Here is a 22,290-nt window from a genome sequence, read left to right as displayed (position 1 = left end):
AGGGTGGTTCTCGCGCTGCCATCATGTTTGATTGCTCTGTGATTTCATAAGCAAGCTCGAGACGGGATTGTGTTTGCACAGTGCCATATGTTGCAGTTGCTCTAGACCTTGTGACACTGTTACAAGCCAACCTGCTGTCAGCCTGACAGTCCAGTAAAACAAATAATCCCACACAGACGAGATTGAACCCCATGCGTTTCAAGGCGAGCAAAACGTGGAGAGTATACAGTGTATATATATATCACGTTATCCCACTGGTCATGTTCTTTTAAGTGAACTGAAATACACATTTCGCGAGAGTAAGCACTTAATGTCACAACTGAAGATGTGCAGAGATGACAGACCATGAAAGACATGTCTCTTGGGTGCCTGTGCAATTTAGAACTCCAGATGTTAGCTTATCGCCAGTGTATTAAGGCTTTCCGCTAGTGCACCTCTATATCAGAGTTGTAAGACAGCAGCTAAAAACTAAATATTTGTCATTTAACAGATAAATAATATCTTTAAAATAATGGATTGTCCTGCAAAACTCTATAAAAACTGTATTTTTTAGGGTTTTTAGGGTTTTTTGCACTTGGGTGGAAAAGCAGTGGCTAAATACAAAACAAGATATTCATTCTTCTAGAATTTTAGCTGCAGACGACACAGCTGCAATGTTATCATGAAACAAAATGGCAAAGTCTATCATGCTCTTAAGGGCTACACCCTAAGGGGTACTGTGAGGCCATTTTGGGCAGAAACAAGGCTCATCAGCATGAAGAGAAAGGAACGTTTATCATGCCTCCTACTGGGACTGGTCTTCTGGATTATGACAAATTACACTTCTCCACTTTATGATGTGAAATTTAATGGGAAAACCCAGCTGGCACAGCAAATCGGTGTGAATCTCTTTGTCAGGAGCACATCTGCTCATCGCCCATGGAACATGTATCTAAAGATTCATCATAAGCTATTGCCCTGAACTCCATCCAAATAGAGTCATTTAGAATAACTAAAAGGCTGATTGTGCATCCCATAAACCTCTCTTTAACAGACGCCCCATGACAGACTTACTGCAGTTTTCTCAGCCTCATAAACCAAAACGATAAGTTTTTTTTTTTTTGTTTTTTTTAAATGATGAGCTCTGCAAGTCTGTAACGCCAGAGACCAAAATGGCAAATTAAAAAAAACTTTTAGGTCAGAACAAACTTTTTAGTACCATTGATTGCAACAACAAAAAAACGTTTAATAAATGCAATATGCATTATCTGGTGTCCCAATACTTTTGTCTATGTACAGTATCTGCATTCCACCCATTATACATGTACTGTGTGAGTCAGGAGTCGACCTAGACTACATTTTGCCCTGAAGATGACCAATCACACTCCCTCTATCCTCTGCCACATTAGCATAGAGCGCGTTCACCCTCTTCTTTTCACTGCCTCTAACAAAGAAAAATAGCTTTTAAAAACTTTAAACAACTCATGATGAATAATTCATGGAGCCCAGGCCTGAACCCTGGCAGGGATATAGTTAGAGATCGACAGAAACATTTTTAAGTGGAATCGAAATGAAAGTGTTGCTCTACAGCAGTTCTCACTGCAGGAAAATCACACTAATCTGAGGTGTTCGGTTGGTGGACTGGGTTCTGTTATCATCAGAGGACAGTCTGTTATTTATACTGACACTATACTTACACATTTTTATTACTACTAATGCAGCATATTTTGCAGAGAATATTACAATATGGTTTAACTCTGGCAAAACAATATTTAAAGGATGGATCTATAAATTCTATAAAGTCTTTTTTCATAAGGCATGTTCATTTTGAGTAGGTGCAAAAAGAATTAACCCTGCACTAAACTGCTGTATGTGTTTAGTAAATGAACATTCAGTGCACAACTAAAGGTACTCTGTCATGATTGCAATTACAGTTGGCCAAACAATTTCAAACAATTATTTCAGTCAATTAAATTCATTTCAAGATCTTACCAAATACAGGTCATTTTACTAGTTTAGAATAAGTACAGATGTTCAACAAATGACTGATACATAATTTAAACAATGTTGAAAGTTAGTTGCTACAAAAAGCAGCACTAAAGCGTAAGCTGCCTTTTAACCCCCATTTGTTGCTTAACTGGAAAAAGACCACTTATGTGAAAGACTGAGAAATCAACACTGGTCAACCCACCAAGTGTATCTAGAAATAAGCATCCTTTTTATACTTTATTTAACAGAATTTACTGACATTCAATTTAGCAATATGGTGTAAATATAGATTTTTTCATGGTTGTTTTATATGGGATAACCATCAAAAATATCCACATCATAATATTGTACCAGCTAAGCATGACCACTTTTTTTAGAACTTATATATAACGGTCTTATAACCTTTTTATAACTGTAAGCTGACCTCATTATTTGAGCACATACTGTTGCTGATCCTAGACCTGACCAACTGTGGCGACCAGACAGTGTATTTACTATTTAAACAAATTAACATTTGCTATTTATCATTATACTTTATTTAGTATTTTTATTATATCAAATTATATATCACAATTTATTTTAAGCACATGGAGATATTAGTTTGGATTTTTTATTTATATTGCCCAGCCATACTTCAGATTGCTTGAGGCCATTGCTTATAAGACTCAAAAGGATCTATGAATATCCATCTGTTTGAATTTTCATTATTTCTATCTGGCTATTTAAATCTGAAATTCTAATAGGCAGTTTTATTGATTTTTTTCACATCTTGTAGTATTATTAACTATAATACCTACTTGCAACATCTCAGGCAAGCATTTGCAGATTTGTGGTGTGCAAATGGTTAAGCCCATGGCAAGAGAATCATTGTACCTCCAAAATGTATTCCCTAATCTTAAGAAGGCAGCAGCCATATTTACTTTAAGTTTCAGAAATGTCTCAATACACTAAAGCCTCCTGCTCAATTAACTTTCACATCTAAACAACTAATGGCTTAGGAGTACCATAAAATGCATGCTGCTGCCTGCTTATTTCAGCAAAACCTGAGTGGGTTGTTATTTTTCTTGTTGCGCTGAGAGACCTGATGGTCAGGCTCTTGTTAATAAATAGCTGGAGATCCATTAAATGAGCTCATTTTAATCACACTCTGCCTACAAGGAGAAACAAACAAATAAATATAGGTTGACTACAAGATCTAAAAAGTGATCTGTATTCTATATAATGTATGAATTGTGTGTGTTTTACATTATATCTTTTATTCCTCTTAATTGTATACAGAACTCGCTGTATGTTGATATATATGATGAATATTTCAGTACTCACAATATTCTTTCGTACAGTAATATTGAATAAAATAAATTTTACATTAATTTTAACATTTGAAAAATGTTCACTCTGTTCATTCTCTTGAGTAATGAAGCTTTTAAGGCTGCCTGTTTTAATAACACTGATGTAATGGCGTTTGCTGCGGTGAGCTTCATAGGGCAATATCAATCAACAGTGAAGGCCATTAACACCATGTAGGCTTTTAGGCCATTGTAGTAATCACCATGTGGTTTTAAAGGGTCAAGTTATCTTAGTGCATTAGACAATTTCTGGTAAATAAATATAACAGAGAGTTGGATCCCCCAATGTTTATGTAATCCTGAGAATCTGCCTGTAGTAATTGATTGAATCGGGCCTGACTGCCTCCTTGCCTATTAAGGATTTACTATCATAAAAGGTTAAGATGCCAAGCTGTTTAAGTACAGAACTGTACATTAGAAATATTGATTTCCTCCTTTGAGTCTCTGTGCTTATACTTAGAAAGCTCTCTCATTCATAGCTTCTGATATGCAGTCTTCAATAGTCCATTGTCAATGGATAAAAATCATCAAAAATTCTAATAGTTATAGATATAGTATATCGTCACTGTCCAATGAAAAAACAATTATCTCCAAAACTGCAACTTTACAGGAGGGAGCCAAAAACCTTCTAAACTTTCAATGGAAGTCAATGTACAAAAATTATTTTTGGCACAGTGTAAGGGATGGTTAACATGTTCAAATGATGCAGTAAACTAAAAATTGACAAAAATGAAGACAAAAATGATATATAAGTCACATCTATAGTAACATATAAGGTCTGCAAAGTTTTCTACAGTTACAAGCTACATGGTTATAGTATGTCTGATAGAATAACATGATAGCCTATGCTGTTCTTAGCCTGTCTCTTCATGTAGGTAGTTGATGACCCAACAGCCAGACGACAGCTAGAGCTACAGTACCATGGATATATTGCTCATTGTTGCAGAAGACATGTGCCTCAGCTGAGTAAGTATGCAACTATTGTTCAGTGCAATTCTTGTGCAACATGCAATTACTCTTATCTTATTATTTAACAAAGAAAAATGTCTTATAATCATTGATTACTGTGCTAGTAAAGGTTCTTCAAATAGTTGATTTGGTTCTTGGAGTGATATAATTACTCTAAGAACCATTTAAAGTAGCTTTCCTAACATTCCAAAAAGTCATGGGATATCAATATGTAAACTGACCCATTGTTACAAAGTGTTACATTAGGGGACAGCATGGGAAAACCCACATCTGTATATTTGGAAGGTGCTATCTTGTGAGTGAGGCTTAATACTGGCCAACATGGAAAGGCGCAAGTGCAATGTCCGAGTTCAGGCTAGACCTGATAATGCCATATGAAAGGTATAGCCATTCGCAGTGGATAGTAATAACATGGTAATGACAGTGTCCTGCTAGAATTGTCTATGTGAACAGAAAAGAAACTCTGGCAGAAATCACATCCACATTTAATGCAGGAGGCCCCACATCCCCACAGCCATATCCTGTAGGTCAGCACAGAACACTTTATTTTCCATGGAACATGGCAAAAGTCATGGGACATGATACCAGTTCCTGTCACATGACATTTGGCATGCCAGTGTATATTATCTGAGTGTAGTTCTCAGACAATCTTCAGGATCCAATCCTTTCACTAAATTTGATGCTCTTTAATGTTCAAAACTAATTTCTATGACTGTTTAATATAATATGTAATAAATTCCTGTATTAGGCGTCTGTATTACAATTTAATGAAATAGGCAGGCTGAGCCACATTTGCATGTTTCATGACATCACCTTGTACAGCAGGTCAGCCATGTGTCGTCCTTCTCTGAGAAAATCGTGTTTACTTCCTCCCAAAGCATGCAATGACATTACTGCAGAGCCAGTGCACTCGAGTCACTTTAAGAAGAAAAACAAGCAGGTATTTTCTCCTGAAGACACGGCACTTAGGGGATGAATATAAGCAGCGGTGGAAGTGTGGCTTTATAATCTCATAAATTTCAATCGATCCACGCCAGCAAATTTAATGCTGTCTTCCCCTGAACTGCACGAAACGTAAATATCACCCCCCTCTATGGTTAATTCATGTTTTTGCCCTTCGCAAAGCTTTTATAGCTCAGCTCGTGCACCACCGGTCTCCGGTGTAATAGTGCTCTCTCTGCAACATTTAAAACTCTGAGCATGAATGCATTAACATGCACTGAAACCTTCCTGCTGCAGGTTATGAAAATGCAGACACGTAACGAGAAGGGCAAAACTCCCTGCGAATGATGCTGAATCTTACAGTGTGTGGTATCTGTGTGATAAAAGCGCAAGCCTTGGCTGCCTCGGCAGTTGCTAGCGAGATGTCTGCCTAATGAATAATTTATCCTGGGATATTTCAGAGAGCTGTGTTTCTACGCGGCGCGTGCCATGTGAATGAACTATCCCCAGGTGAGCAGTGGTGGCAGCTGCATGGTGGAGTTGATTGGAAAATGATATCCTCCGAGGACAAAGCCAACATGTTAGCGGGGCTGCTGAGTAGTAAACACAGTAAATGAGAATAAAACAAACCCTGTGATTAGTGAGCGTGTGTGACTGGCGTAATCAGCTTGAGCAAAGTGGCGGTTAAATTCTGTAGTCTCTACATAATGCTGGTAAAACCAGTCAATGGTGACACTCAGTGAGGCTTACTGTAAATCCACACAGTGCCGTAATAACTGCTCTGCCGCTCAACTTCCTCGGCTCGGCACTGTCAGATTTTCATTACACCACGGGAATTTACTGGAAATTTTAAGGGAGAAAACTGCACCTGTGCTTCATGCCTACATGCGTAACTTAACGGGTTCCTCTGTGACGTTAGCTGACAGCTGCAGGCACATCTTCACACGTATACTTCTCGGATTCTATTTTTTGATTCTAGCTTTTTTTTTTTTTTACCTGTCTGTGGTTTCCTCCTCGGAAGGTTCCACCGGGTTGCTTTTCACATGTTCCTGGCTGCTTTTGCCGTCCTCCTTCCTGCCGGTGGCAGGTGAGCTGTTTTTCGGCGAGTCCTCGCTGGCTTGGAAGTGCTGGATGATGTTCTGCTGGTGCCATGATTGATTGCCCGGCCTGACATAGACAGGTGTTGGGCCAGGGGTTGGAGCCAGGATGCTGTGCGCGGGGCTGTTGCTCTTGCGAAGCCCCCCTCTGTCCCGGGAGTGACTCTTAAGGCGGCTCTGGAGCGGTGTACCTCGGTGGTCAAAGCCATCTTGCTGAATGTATCCCCCGCTTCCTGCTGATGTCTGTGAGGAATGACTGAACCAGCGCCAGCGAAGCCTGAGGATCTGCTTCACGTCAAACTCCTTCTTCCCTGACACTGACATCCTATTTGCCCTCTGCGTGATGCCCGTGCTTCATGGAATCCTGGCAGTAATGAGGCAAAGAGCCTGAGCCCCAGCTTCAGCAGCTTTCCCCCTTTTGTCTTTGTTGCTGCTTGTGGTCGGTGAAGGAACAGTCTGCAGCTTTTGTCTGAGCTTACTCTCTCTCTTACTCTCACTCTACCCCCCCACCCCCTTCCAACTCTGCCTGCTGCTCCTGGTGCTCAGTTATTGCACATGCATGATACACTCTGTATCCATTGCCCTGCTCTCTCTCTCTCTCTCTCTCTCTCTCTCTGTCTCTCCGTGACTCTGAGCACACACACGTGAAAAATAAGCCAAAATGAAGAGCACTTCCACAAGCCCTGCCCAGTTTCCAGCCGCTGATGATGTCCAGCAGGGACGGTGCCGAAAATGACACAAAGCAGAGGTCAGATCTCACTGGAGTAAATCATGTAACACAGGAAGGAAAAGCAGCACTAGCACGGTCTTCCTCCAGAAGCAGCATCCTCTTTGCTCTAGCTTACACTCTGCTTGTCTCTTTTATGCTTGCACACATGCACACCCACTCTCTCTCTCTCTCTCTCTCTCTCTCTCTCTCTCTCACACACACACACAAATGCACACAGACATCAGACATACACATGCGCTGCACATTCTCCTCATGTGGCAAAGTCCCATGGGAGACAGGCTCCATCTCTCAAAGCAGGAAAGCATGCAGAAAAAAATGTACTTTCTCTGTATAAACTGCAAACCTAGGTAGCAATGAAACATAAAGTTCATAAGTCAGAAGAGACACACACATTACTCTTAATTTTTCCTTTAACAATTTGATATCCATTGTAAGGTTTTTGCGTGAAAATGATGATACACATTGTGTGTACAAATCTTGTATGTGTGTGTATTAGACATTTCCATGACATACACAGTAAAACTCAAAGATACTCAAAGGTACACTTTTCATAATTTTACCCTCAAAGCTATAATATTGGTCTTTACAGGGTCAGATTTGTTCCCTCTGAAGTACAAAGTCTTTCCTAACAACAGGAAGTACAGATTTGTACCATTTAACCAGCCACTGTATTAATAAAAAAATATATTTTTTAATTATACATTTTTTTATTTAAAGGTCAGACCATTTTGGATCATCAAGTTCCTGACAAATATTCGGTTGATGATAATGTTTATAATCTTTATTGGTACAAAAAAAAAAACATGGTACAAAATACTATTTTATACTCTTTTAAGTACAAATCTATACTGAGTGCAGTATATATATATATTTGTATACAAATACTTTTAAATAATGAGTACAGTAGTACAGTGCAATTCATCAAATTAAACTAGACTAATTATGACCTCTGTAATTAAATATATAGTTGGGTATATCTATTTTAAGCACACACTATGTACTTAATATGCTTGACATGGTTTGCTTTTTTTGCAATGTTATTAACTCTGTGCCGTGTTTATGTATTTGCGTGTTTTTTTTTTGTATTAAATCATTATTATGTTCAGCTCTTTGGTTTTAATCAAATGCTTTTGGCCAACATCAATTTTGTACCCACTGTATATTGTTTCATAATAAGTACTGTCAGAGTACTTTACATACTGAAAATATTTTATTGATTTAGATCATTTTAAAAGATTTTGAAGCATTTTGCACACATCTAAAACATATAGTGGAAAAAAATTGTCAGTGGCTTGATAGATTATTTAGGGAAATGTATGCAGGGTACAGCAGGGAGTAGAGGGTACTCAATTAAAACTGCTTATATTTACATTTTTACATTTGAGTACAGAAACTGCTAATGCCTATCTATTTTTTTTTATTTGATACTGCTTTTATAGCATTGATTGATATAGCATAGTATATTAACTGTGTGGCTTATACAACTCATGGTCAAAGGTTTTGCTTTACTTTAAAGCCTATAATTGATCTTTCTGATCTGTAAAACCTGTAGACAGTGGAGAAGTGAACCTCATTTTGTTTTGAATTACTTGTTGTCACATGTCTATGTTCATCACACTCCAGAAATGTCCCATGAGATTGTATTCATGAAAGAGAATTAGAACCCAACCTGAATGATGAGTACATGTACATGTTAATTCATTAAATAGACATTAAATAGACATGCCTGAGCATTCCAACAGTTAACCCCCTTGTGTGGTGTTCATATTTTTGTTACTCGTTTACTTTGTTACTTGTATTTAATTCAGCAAAATTAAGCAATTTTACATTAAAATGCTTTACACATGCTTGCTTCACTTAAATTGCAAGCAATATAAACAGCTTACATGGTTAATATTTGCTCTTTACCTTTCTTATGTTACATTTCTTTCAAAAAGTGCTACTCTTTTTTTATTAGTTTTTTAATAAAATGTAAAAGAAAATGAATTAAACTCAAGATATGAGTAGAACATTTGTTTAGTTTCAAATTTACAAATGAAGCAATGTTTATAAGCCCTTGGCCAAACATACTGTATGTAACGTAAATGTGTGGGGGGTGGGGGTTGTGTACAGTGTGTGTTTATCGAAAATGTGTTTTGATATATGTTTTTCACAAAAAATGAGCCATTGCCAATGAGTTTGAGTTAGAAAAAAGATTTTTTTAGTATAATTTGATGAAAAATGAAAACGGGTCCCACAGACCCGGACACCACACAAGGGTTAAGAAACAATTTTTCACATTATTGTTTCTGTTTTTGACTTTAGACATTAAATGAATCTTTTTGTCAACATTTCATAATTAATGGAACAATAGAAATGCTTCAAAAACTTCATTAACTTCCCTTAAAAGTTCCTTCTTGTCTGGCCATTTTGAGAAACAGTGTTTTGGTGTTATGATTTATGAATAATATATGGCAGCAAGACCCTGTTTGCTTTGTGCTTTCTATAATTTCATGTGTAAAGCATAAGTATCAATAAGTTTATCATACAAATGAAAATAAACATGCTCCAAACCTGCTATGGTAACCAAGACAACACTTTCATATTAAAGACATAGACTAAAATATGTATTATGCACATGGCAACTTTTTCCAAATGATATCAAGACACTGTCTGCTTATTTTGAGTTGAGACATGTTAAATCAGACTGCTGATCCAGTACTGCCAGCAAATATATGCCTTACTAGAGCAGATATATTTTACAGTTTATTCCAGTATGTACTTAACAGAATATGATAGCATGTATACCTGCTTATTGCAGTAGCATACCTCTGTGAGGAACATCGGTCCACTTAAATATCAAGCCACAGCCACATGTTTTTTTTTTTTTTTTTTCTGTAATGCCAATCAGTTTTTAGTGATGGAATTTGTATTAAAAAATTCACACAAAAATTGAACCGGAATTGAATTCAAATTTCCCTCGAGACTATGAGATTTATTCATCTGCCCTTTATCTAACATTCAACACAGTGTAGATTCTTTTCAGAGGTGTGTTTTAAAGTCAGTTTGTTCAATTTGATCCATACATTTTCACTAGATTCCCATGGTTGGGCTAGATGAACTTTTTTGCATTTATTTAAAAGAAAACATTATCAGGTTGCGTCATTTAACAAAACTATTTAATTATATTTAAAACTTTCACCAGCTTAACTTCAGTTCCACAAATGAATACTTTTTTCTACTTTGAAAATGTTAGTATTAATTTATTATAATTATAAATATTCACGCTTTTTCCTTCTCTTCTATCGCGAGTACACCATAGCAGTTACCCAGCTGTGATGTCAATTAAAATATATTAAAAGACAAACAAATAAAAAACAGAACTTACCTTCTAATATAACAAAAAAACTCTCTGCCAATATTCCGCTCTGCATATAGCAAAGAATATGTAAAAATAAGTCTAATTTTCTTGGATTTAAATAAATCTTTACATGCTTCTTCTTTGTCCTTTTCTACTGACTAGCACACTAAAACACTTACACGTTCCTCCCAGAGAGGAAATTCGTTCCTTCCTCAACACTGGCCCCAGTGGTTGGGCTTGAACAACCAGGAAACCAGGCATCATTTCCTGTTTTCTTGGCTCATTCCTCCTATAACATTTAAATACAGATAACATAAAAAATGTATGAACTTATTTTACCAAAGTTTTGTTGAATTATGGGCCAAAAGTTAGCTCTAGTATAGAGTTGTAGGAATATTTATTTAACTTCAAAATGTCAACTCTTAATATAATATATTAAACACACAAACACATTGTAATTGAACACTTTATTTGGTTTGTTTTGCAGCTGACAGAAAACAATATAAGAAACAGTTGAGAAACCTGTAGCATAAATGTCCCATATGGGCATTGCCCTGTTGCATATTCTGTAGTCATTGCTCTGCATTCTGTACAGCACAGAAAATCAATTCAGTGAGAGGAAAAGAGAAAATAGGATAAATATATGAAAGTGCTGTTGCTAAAACATGGGCATTTGTAAAGTTATTATTTGTAACCCTTTAATTTGTTATTTGTTTTTAGGATAAAAAATTCACATTTCTTATAAATACTTTGGCAAATAATCTTTGGATAGACTACATCATGATGAGATTATAAATCCTTGTGTTCTATTTACTCAGTCTTAAATTCATACCCTTAATGTATTTTGTTATTGTCAGCAGTTTATTTACAATTTTTACAATGTATCGACAGTTGAGGGCATGGTCAATTCAGTTCATTTTTAAGTAATATACAGCAGGGATTATTTAGTTTCAGAATTATAAAACCTCATATATAACATTTAGTTATTTTCCTGGAACTGTATTTGTGAAATGAGCTACTGTCAATGTCAATGATTACTAAACCATTTCCCCTTTAAAAAATACAAAAATATATTATCACAGAAAAGTTAAACCAGATGTAGATATTTCCATCCAACTAGCCATTTGTCATGATATTGAATTTAAAATGTAATAGGCTCCTTTTTTCTATTTACAAAACACATTTAAAATTACAATACAAATTTATCTTATTTACAGTTACATTGAGATTTAAAATACATGACCTGTACCCCAAAATAAAAAAGAAAATAATTCAGGGGGTAAAGACAATAAAACAAACATAATGTGTCTGTTTATGACAGTGCACTGTATTTAAGTGAGGCTTAAAAATGTAGATGTCCACAAAAAGTATAGAAAATGGCTAGAAGATTAGTGCCTTTAATAGTATCACAATGGTATCACGTTATTTTTTTGGTGAAACTGCTATTTCAACTTTTGGGAAGCGAAAACCACTCTTTGAACCACTATCACTGCTAGATGATGATGAAATTCTTGATTTCTTTGATGGGAGAACAACTCCACCAGCTCCTTCAACCCTAGCTTCATTATCATCTCCAAGTGTCACTTCATAGGACCCCTTGGACTTTGAGCCAAACCCACCAAATGTGCCAAACTTTAACTTTCCTTTTTTTCCTTTCACCTTAGCATCTCCAACATCCACTGAAATGTTACCACTTTCTGTATGTAAATGCCCTTCAATAGAGCTGGGGGAAGCTAGTTCTCCTTCATCACTCAGTGAAGAAGAACGATGCCTGGATTTCTTGTAGAGATCAAGTGAAGCAGATTTACTCTTCGGTGAAATTTTCAACCCAGAACCACCCGCTACCATCTTTCCACCTATCAGTTCCCCAGAACTCAAGCTTAACTCTTTAGACACGTTAGCACCTCCCTCGCCTGTAAATGCAATCTCAGGTCCTTGAACTGTAAGGTCAGCTGCACTACCACCCTTGGTTTTTGACTTGCCAAAGAATCGTGGCTTTTTAACTTTGACTTTTCCACCACTGTTTTTCAGTTCTGGACTTTGCATTTCTAGACTCTGAGAACTAACATTGGCTCCAGCAGTTAGTTCTCCTGAACCTACATCAACACCCATCTCCCTTCCCTCTATATGGGGCAAAGCGATTCCAAACTTTGGCACTTTCATCTTTGGAAATGTTACACTACCCTCGGGATACTCAATTTTACCTGAGACTCCTACATCTGTGCTTGCTCCTATTTCTCCTTTCTGTTCATCCAAAATAACCCCTTGAGGTCCTTTGACCTTTACATCTGGCATCTTCAACTGTACATTCTTAGCTCCTGCTTCTACTTTAACACCTTCAGCATCAATCGAGGGAACTCCGCTTTCAAACGTTCCTTTTAAATTTCCAGATACAGACTTTGAAGCTCCAGCGCCACCTTTAACCTTTGGAGATGATTTTTTGATGTCAAATTCCACATCAGGAAAATGTAGTTTTCCAAACAGTGGCTTTTTGACCTTGGGCCCTTTGAAGTGCAGATCAGGAGAGTCTATCTCTGCTGCACCAGTGTCAATATCAGTTCTGACCTTTCCTTTCACCTTCGGCGTCTTGACTTTATCCTTCTTTCCTTTTAAATTAACCTCTGCACCAAGACCTTCGAGACTGCCTTCCACATCAGTTTTCGGGATTTTACCACTGATTTTAGGGGCTTTGGTATTAATGCTTGGGCCTTTTATGTCAACATCAGGTTTGGAAAGCTGCACCTGCACATCCATGTCTGTACCCTCCACTTTGGGAGCCTTTAATCCAAAGGCTGGCATTTTAATTTTGGGCATTTTTAAACCTCCTTCTGGCCCCTCAAAATTAACACCTGGTCCCTCAATATCTACTTTTGGTGTCTTTATATCACCTTCAATATTTGAAGCAGACAAATCTATATCTCCCTTCAGTTTGGATCCAGGAACTTTAATGTCAATATCACCTTTTGGAAGATTTATATCAACATCAGGGCCCTCCACTTTCGGTCCTTTCAGTCCAAATGATGGCATTTTGATTTTGGGCATTTTTAAACCACCCTCTGGTCCCTCCACATTAATTTCTGGACCTTCAATGTCAACTTTTGGTGCTTTAATGTCCCCTTCAATCTTTGGAACTGACATATCAACACCTCCCTTTACTTTTGGACCTTTAAGGTTGAGGTCAACATCAGGCATGGAGATCTTTGGACCTGATATGGTGGGCATTTTGAATTTGGGACCCTTGATTTTTCCTTCTGGTCCTTCAATGTCGATTTCTGGACTTTTTACATCAATCCTAGGGCCTTTGAGATCAATATCACCCTTTGGCAGATTTACATCAACATCAGGGCCCTCCACTTTTGGTCCTTTAAATCCAAATGATGGCATTTTGATTTTGGGCATTTTGAAACCACCCTCTGGTCCCTCCACATCAATTTCTGGACCTTCAACTTCAACTTTTGGTGCTTTAATGTCCCCTTCAACCTTTGGAACTGACATATCAACACCTCCCTTTACTTTGGGGCCTTTAAGGTTGAGGTCAACATCAGGCATGGAGATCTTTGGACTTGATATGGTGGGCATTTTGAATTTGGGACCCTTGATCTTTCCCTCTGGCCCTTCAATATCAATTTCTGGAGTTTTGACGTCAATCTTGGGGCCTTTGAGATCAATATCACCCTTTGGAAGATTCACATCAACATCTGGACCCTCCACTTTCGGTCCTTTAAATCCAAATGATGGCATTTTGATTTTGGGCATTTTGAAACCACCCTCTGGTCCCTCCACATCAATTTCTGGGCCTTCAATGTCAACTTTTGGTGCTTTAATGTCCCCTTCAATCTTTGGAACTGACACATCCACACCTCCCTTTACTTTGGGGCCTTTAAGGTTGAGGTCAACATCAGGCATGGACATTTTTGGACCTGATATAGTGGGCATTTTGAATTTGGGACCCTTGATTTTTCCTTCTGGGCCTTCAATGTCGATTTCTGGACTTTTTACATCAATCCTAGGGCCTTTGAGATCAAGATCACCCTTTGGCAGGTTTACATCAACATCGGGGCCCTCCACTTTTGGTCCTTTAAATCCAAATGATGGCATTTTGATTTTGGGCATTTTGAAACCACCCTCTGGTCCCTCCACATCAATTTCTGGACCTTCAATATCAACTTTGGGCGCTTTAATGTCACCTTCAATCTTTGGAACTGACATATCAACACCTCCCTTTACTTTGGGGCCTTTAAGGTTGAGGTCAACATCAGGCATGGAGATCTTTGGACCTGATATGGTGGGCATTTTGAATTTGGGTCCTTTGATTTTTCCTTCTGGGCCTTCAATGTCAATTTCTGGACTCTTTAGATTAATACTAGGGCCTTTGAGATCAAGATCACCCTTTGGCAGATTTATATCAACATCAGGGCCCTCCACTTTTGGTCCTTTAAATCCAAATGACGGCATTTTGATTTTGGGCATTTTGAAACCCCCCTCTGGTCCCTCCACATCAATTTCTGGACCCTCAATGTCAACTTTGGGCGCTTTAATGTCACCTTCAATCTTTGGAACTGACATATCAACACCTCCCTTTACTTTGGGGCCTTTAAGGTTGAGGTCAACATCAGGCATTGAGATCTTTGGACCTGATATGGTGGGCATTTTGAATTTGGGTCCCTTGATTTTTCCTTCTGGGCCTTCAATGTCAATTTCTGGACTTTTTACATCAATCGTAGGGCCTTTGAGATCAAAATCACCCTTTGGCAGATTTACATCAACATCAGGGCCCTCCACTTTTGGTCCTTTAAATCCAAATGATGGCATTTTGATTTTGGGCATTTTGAAACCACCCTCTGGTCCCTCCACATCAATTTCTGGACCTTCAAGGTCAACTTTGGGAGCTTTAATGTCACCTTCAATCTTTGGAACTGACATATCAACACCTCCCTTTACTTTTGGGCCTTTAAGGTTGAGGTCAACATCAGGCATGGAGATCTTTGGACTTGATATGGTGGGCATTTTGAATTTGGGACCCTTGATCTTTCCCTCTGGCCCTTCAATATCAATTTCTGGAGTTTTGACGTCAATCTTGGGGCCTTTGAGATCAATATCACCCTTTGGAAGATTCACATCAACATCTGGACCCTCCACTTTTGGTCCTTTAAATCCAAATGATGGCATTTTGATTTTGGGCATTTTGAAACCACCCTCTGGTCCCTCCACATCAATTTCTGGACCTTCAATGTCAACTTTTGGTGCTTTAATGTCCCCTTCAATCTTTGGAACTGACACATCCACACCTCCCTTTACTTTGGGGCCTTTAAGGTTGAGGTCAACATCAGGCATGGACAACTTTGGACCTGATATAGTGGGCATTTTGAATTTGGGACCCTTGATTTTTCCTTCTGGGCCTTCAATGTCAATTTCTGGACTTTTTACATCAATCCTAGGGCCTTTGAGATCAAGATCACCCTTTGGCAGGTTTACATCAACATCAGGGCCCTCCACTTTTGGTCCTTTAAATCCAAATGATGGCATTTTGATTTTGGGCATTTTGAAACCACCCTCTGGTCCCTCCACATCAATTTCTGGACCTTCAATGTCAACTTTGGGCGCTTTAATGTCACCTTCAATCTTTGGAATTGACATATCTACACCTCCCTTTACTTTGGGGCCTTTAAGGTTGAGGTCAACATCAGGCATTGAGATCTTTGGACCTGATATGGTGGGCATTTTGAATTTGGGTCCTTTGATTTTTCCTTCTGGGCCTTCAATGTCAATTTCTGGACTTTTTACATCAATCCTAGGGCCTTTGAGATCAATATCACCCTTTGGCAGATTTACATCAACATCAGGGCCCTCCACTTTTGGTCCTTTAAATCCAAATGATGGCATTTTGATTTTAGGCATTTTGAAACCACCCTCTGGTCCCTCCACATCAATTTCTGGACCTTCAATGTCAACTTTGGGCACTTTAATGTCACCTTCAATCTTTGGAACTGACATATCAACACCTCCCTTTACTTTGGGGCCTTTAAGGTTGAGGTCAACATCAGGCATGGAGATCTTTGGACCGGATATGGTGGGCATTTTGATTTTGGGCATTTTGAACCCGCCCTCGGGTCCCTCCACATCAATTTCTGGACCTGCAATGTCAACTTTTGGTGGTTTAATGTCACATTCAATCTTCGGAACAGACACATCCACATCTCCTTTAACTTTGGGGCCTCCAATATTAAAGTCAACATCAGGCATTGAGATCTTTGGACCTGATATAGTAGGCATTTTGAATTTGGGACCCTTGATTTTTCCGTCTGGGCCTTCAATGTCAATTTCTGGACTTTTTACATCAATCTTAGGGCCTTTGAGATCAGTATCACCCTTTGGCAGATTTACATCAACATCAGGGCCCTCCACTTTTGGTCCTTTAAATCCAAATGATGGCATTTTTATTTTGGGCATTTTGAAACCACCCTCTGGTCCCTCCACATCAATTTCTGGACCTTCAATGTCAACTTTGGGCGCTTTAATGTCACCTTCAATCTTTGGAACTGACACATCCACACCTCCCTTTACTTTTGGGCCTTTAAGGTTGAGGTCAATATCAGGCATGGAGATCTTTGGACCTGATATGGTGGGCATTTTGAATTTGGGACCCTTGATTTTTCCGTCTGGACCTTCAATGTCAATTTCTGGAGTTTTGACATCAATCTTGGGGCCTTTGAGATCAATATCACCCTTTGGAAGATTCACATCAACATCTGGACCCTCCACTTTTGGTCCTTTAAATCCAAATGATGGCATTTTGATTTTGGGCATTTTGAAACCACCCTCTGGTCCCTCCACATCAATTTCTGGACCTTCAATGTCAACTTTGGGCGATTTAATGTCACCTTCAATCTTTGGAACTGACATATCAACACCTCCCTTTACTTTGGGGCCTTTAAGGTTGAGGTCAACATCAGGCATGGAGATCTTTGGACCTGATATGGTGGGCATTTTGAATTTGGGACCCTTGATTTTTCCTTCTGGACCTTCAATGTCAATTTCTGGAGTTTTGACATCAATCTTGGGGCCTTTGAGATCAATATCACCCTTTGGAAGATTCACATCAACATCTGGACCCTCCACTTTTGGTCCTTTAAATCCAAATGATGGCATTTTGATTTTGGGCATTTTGAAACCACCCTCTGGTCCCTCCACATCAATTTCTGGACCTTCAATGTCAACTTTGGGCGCTTTAATGTCACCTTCAATCTTTGGAATTGACATATCAACACCTCCCTTTACTTTGGGGCCTTTAAGGTTGAGGTCAACATCAGGCATTGAGATCTTTGGACCTGATATGGTGGGCATTTTGAATTTGGGTCCTTTGATTTTTCCTTCTGGGCCTTCAATGTCAATTTCTGGACTTTTTACATCCATCTTGGGGGCTTTAAGATCAATATCACCCTTTGGCAGATTCACATCAACATCGGGGCCCTCCACTTTTGGTCCTTTAAATCCAAATGATGGCATTTTGAATTTGGAACCCTTGATTTTTCCTTCTGGTCCTTCAATGTCAATTTCTGGACTTTTAATGTCAAAGTCTGGTCCTTTGATATCAATATCAGCCTTTGGCAAATTTACATCAATGTCAGGGCCCTCCACCTTTGGCCCTTTAATGCCAAATGATGGCATCTTGATTTTAGGCATCTTAAGGCCACCGTCTGGTCCCTCCAAGTCAATGTCTGGACCTTCAATGTCTATTTTTGGTGCATTGATGTCACCTTTAACCTTTGGAACAGACACATTTACATCTCCCTCAATTTTGGGTCCCTTAAGCTTGAGGTCTACATCAGGCATAGATATTTTTGGTCCAGAGATAGATGGCATTTTAATTTTAGGTCCTTTAATCTTTCCTTCTGGTAACTCTATGTCAGTTGAAGGACTCTTGATGTTAACATTTCCTCCCTTCATTTCCAACTCGGCTTCAGGCAAACTGACATCGACATTTGGTACATCAGCCTTGGGTGATTTAAATCCAAACTTTGGCATTTTGAATTTTGGCAACTTAAATCCACCCTTCTTTTTCAGGCTACTTTCAGGAACATCTAGGTTGACTTTGGCGCCTTCAAGTTCTACTTTAGGCACAGTAATATCTCCTTCAATGTCAGTTTTTAGTTTTGGGCCCTTCAGGTTTAAGTCCACATCAGGCATAGAAATCTTTGGACCTGATAAAGATGGCATCTTGAATTTTGGCCCCTTTACTTTTGCATCAGGTCCCTCAATTTCAAAATCTGGTGCCTTGATATCTGTTTCACATCCTTTTATGTCAACTTCAGCTTCAACTTTAGGACCTTTAAGTCCAAATGATGGAATTTTGATTTTTGGCATTTTGAGTCCTCCTTCAGGACCTTCAATGTCAACGTCTGGGCACTCGATTTCCATTTTTGGCGCGGTGATGTCCCCTTCGATCTTAGGAACTGATACATCGACACCCCCTTTGACCTTGGGGCCTTTAAGATTGAAATCCACATCAGGCATTGAAATCTTAGGGCCAGAGATGGATGGCATTTTGAATTTTGGCCCCTTCACTTTTCCATCAGGTCCCTCAATATCAACTTCTGGAGCCTTGATATCTATGGCTGGACTTTTTATATCAACTTCAGCTTTAGGAAGGTTTACATCCATATCCGGACCTTCAACCTTAGGACCTTTAAATCCAAATGATGGCATTTTCATTTTTGGCATTTTGAATCCTCCTTCAGGGCCTTCTATGTCAACCTCTGGGCCTTCGATGTCCATTTTTGGAGATTTTAGATCTCCTTCAATCTTTGGAACTGACACATCAACACCACCTTTGACTTTAGGGCCTTTAAGATTGAAATCCATGTCAGGCATTGAAATCTTAGGGCCAGAGATGGATGGCATTTTGAATTTTGGCCCCTTCACTTTTCCATCAGGTCCCTCAATATCAACTTCTGGAGCCTTGATATCTATGGCTGGACTTTTTATATCAACTTCAGCTTTAGGAAGGTTTACATCCATATCCGGACGTTCAACCTTAGGACCTTTAAATCCAAATGATGGCATTTTCATTTTTGGCATTTTGAATCCTCCTTCAGGACCTTCTATGTCAACCTCTGGGCCTTCGATGTCCACTTTTGGTGCCTTTATGTCTCCTTCAATCTTTGGAACTGACACATCCACACCCCCTTTGACTTTAGGCCCTTTAAGATTGAAATCCACATCAGGCATTGAAATCTTAGGGCCAGAGATGGATGGCATTTTGAATTTTGGCCCCTTCACTTTTCCATCAGGTCCCTCAATGTCGACTTCTGGAGCCTTGATATCTATGGCGGGACCCTTAATATCAACTTCAGCTTTAGGAAGGTTTACATCCATATCCGGACCTTCAACCTTAGGACCTTTAAATCCAAATGATGGCATTTTGATTTTTGGCATTTTGAATCCTCCTTCAGGACCTTCTATGTCAACCTCTGGGCCTTCGATGTCCATTTTTGGAGATTTTAGATCTCCTTCAATCTTTGGAATTGACACATCAACACCACCTTTGACTTTAGGGCCTTTAAGATTGAAATCCATGTCAGGCATTGAAATCTTAGGGCCAGAGATGGATGGCATTTTGAATTTTGGCCCCTTCACTTTTCCATCAGGTCCCTCAATGTCAACATCTGGAGCCTTGATATCTATGGCTGGACCCTTTATATCAACTTCAGCTTTAGGAAGGCTTACATCCATATCCGGACCTTCAACCTTAGGACCTTTAAATCCAAATGATGGCATTTTGATTTTTGGCATTTTGAATCCTCCTTCAGGACCTTCTATGTCAACCTCTGGGCCTTCGATGTCCACTTTTGGTGCCTTTACATCTCCTTCAATCTTTGGAACTGACACATCCACACCCCCTTTGACTTTAGGGCCTTTAAGATTGAAATCCACATCAGGCATTGAAATCTTAGGGCCAGAGATGGATGGCATTTTGAATTTTGGCCCCTTCACTTTTCCATCAGGTCCCTCGATGTCGACTTCTGGAGCCTTGATATCTATGGCGGGACCCTTAATATCAACTTCAGCTTTAGGAAGGTTTACATCCATATCCGGACCTTCAACCTTAGGACCTTTAAATCCAAATGATGGCATTTTGATTTTTGGCATTTTGAATCCTCCTTCAGGACCTTCTATGTCAACCTCTGGGCCTTCAATGTCCACTTTCGGAGCTTTTAGGTCTCCTTCAATCTTTGGAACTGACACATCAACACCTCCTTTGACTTTAGGGCCTTTAAGATTGAAATCCACGTCAGGCATTGAAATCTTAGGGCCAGAGATGGATGGCATTTTGAATTTTGGCCCCTTCACTTTTCCATCAGGTCCCTCAATGTCAACTTCTGGAGCCTTGATATCTATGGCTGGACCCTTTATATCAACTTCAGCTTTAGGAAGGTTTACATCCATATCCGGACCTTCAACCTTAGGACCTTTAAATCCAAATGATGGCATTTTGATTTTTGGCATTTTGAATCCTCCTTCAGGACCTTCTATGTCAACCTCTGGGCCTTCGATGTCCACTGTTGGTGCCTTTATATCTCCTTCAACCTTTGGAACTGACACATCCACACCCCCTTTGACTTTAGGGCCTTTCAGATTGAAATCCACATCAGGCATTGAAATCTTAGGTCCAGAGATAGAAGGCATTTTGAATTTTGGCCCCTTCACTTTTCCATCTGGTCCCTCGATGTTGACTTCTGGAGCCTTGATATCTATGGCGGGACCCTTTATATCAACTTCAGCTTTAGGAAGGTTCACATCCATATCCGGACCTTCAACCTTGGGACCTTTAAATCCAAATGATGGCATTTTGATTTTTGGCATTTTGAATCCTCCCTCAGGGCCTTCTATGTCAACCTCTGGGCCTTCAATGTCCACTTTCGGAGCTTTTAGGTCTCCTTCAATCTTTGGAACTGACACATCAACACCTCCTTTGACTTTAGGGCCTTTAAGATTGAAATCCATGTCAGGCATTGAAATCTTAGGGCCAGAGATGGATGGCATTTTGAATTTTGGCCCCTTCACTTTTCCATCAGGTCCCTCGATGTCGACTTCTGGTGCCTTGATATCTATGGCGGGACCCTTTATATCAACTTCAGCTTTAGGAAGGTTCACATCCATATCCGGACCTTCAACCTTAGGACCTTTAAATCCAAATGATGGCATTTTGATTTTTGGCATTTTGAATCCTCCTTCAGGGCCTTCTATGTCAACCTCTGGGCCTTCGATGTCCACTTTCGGAGCATTTAGGTCTCCTTCAATCTTTGGAACTGACACATCAACTCCTCCTTTGACCTTAGGGCCTTTAAGATTGAAATCCACGTCAGGCATTGAAATCTTAGGGCCAGAGATGGATGGCATTTTGAATTTTGGCCCCTTCACTTTTCCATCAGGTCCCTCGATGTCGACTTCTGGTGCCTTGATATCTATGGCGGGACCCTTAATATCAACTTCAGCTTTAGGAAGGTTTACATCCATATCCGGACCTTCAACCTTAGGACCTTTAAATCCAAATGATGGCATTTTGATTTTAGGCATTTTGAATCCTCCTTCAGGGCCTTCTATATCAACCTCTGGGCCTTCGATGTCCACTTTTGGTGCCTTTATATCTCCTTCAACCTTTGGAACTGACACATCCACACCTCCTTTGACTTTAGGGCCTTTCAGATTGAAATCCACATCAGGCATTGAAATCTTAGGTCCAGAGATAGAAGGCATTTTGAATTTTGGCCCCTTCACTTTTCCATCTGGTCCCTCGATGTTGACTTCTGGAGCCTTGATATCTATGGCGGGACCCTTTATATCAACTTCAGCTTTAGGAAGGTTCACATCCATATCCGGACCTTCAACCTTAGGACC

At 39.3% G+C, this 22,290-nt stretch overlaps 2 protein-coding genes across 52 annotated transcripts in view; both read right to left on the bottom strand.

The window, feature by feature from the left end:
- Positions 1–10,614, bottom strand: part of klhl4 (kelch-like family member 4) — a 50,501-nt gene extending 39,887 nt beyond the window's left edge. Inside the window, exon 1 of one of the 2 annotated variants that reach the window (XM_022684046.2) lies at positions 10,420–10,614. Coding sequence is in view for 1 of the 2 variants with exons in the window: in XM_022684044.2 (XP_022539765.2) it covers positions 6,222–6,646 (425 nt within the window). In the remaining variant the exon portion in view is untranslated. Of the gene's footprint in view, positions 1–6,221; positions 7,457–10,419 lie in introns of those variants that run through there. The other variant, XM_022684044.2, reaches the window with a different exon arrangement.
- A 230-nt stretch (positions 10,615–10,844) lies between these two features.
- ahnak (AHNAK nucleoprotein) overlaps positions 10,845–22,290 on the bottom strand; it is a 36,269-nt gene continuing 24,823 nt past the window's right edge. For 18 of the 50 annotated variants that reach the window (XM_049484112.1, XM_049484115.1, XM_049484066.1 and 15 more), the window contains one exon: positions 10,845–22,289. In XM_049484112.1, the coding sequence (XP_049340069.1) occupies positions 11,815–22,289 (10,475 nt within the window). In that variant the 3' untranslated portion in view covers positions 10,845–11,814. The remainder of the gene's footprint in view (position 22,290) is intronic. The other 32 variants (XM_049484104.1, XM_049484072.1, XM_049484092.1 and 29 more) reach the window with 30 other exon arrangements.

This window comes from Astyanax mexicanus, chromosome 10, assembly GCF_023375975.1.
Source record: "Astyanax mexicanus isolate ESR-SI-001 chromosome 10, AstMex3_surface, whole genome shotgun sequence".
Lineage (NCBI taxonomy): Eukaryota > Metazoa > Chordata > Actinopteri > Characiformes > Acestrorhamphidae > Astyanax > Astyanax mexicanus.
Note: the sequence above shows the minus strand (reverse complement) of the source record. Positions and strands in the feature narration are given on the sequence as shown.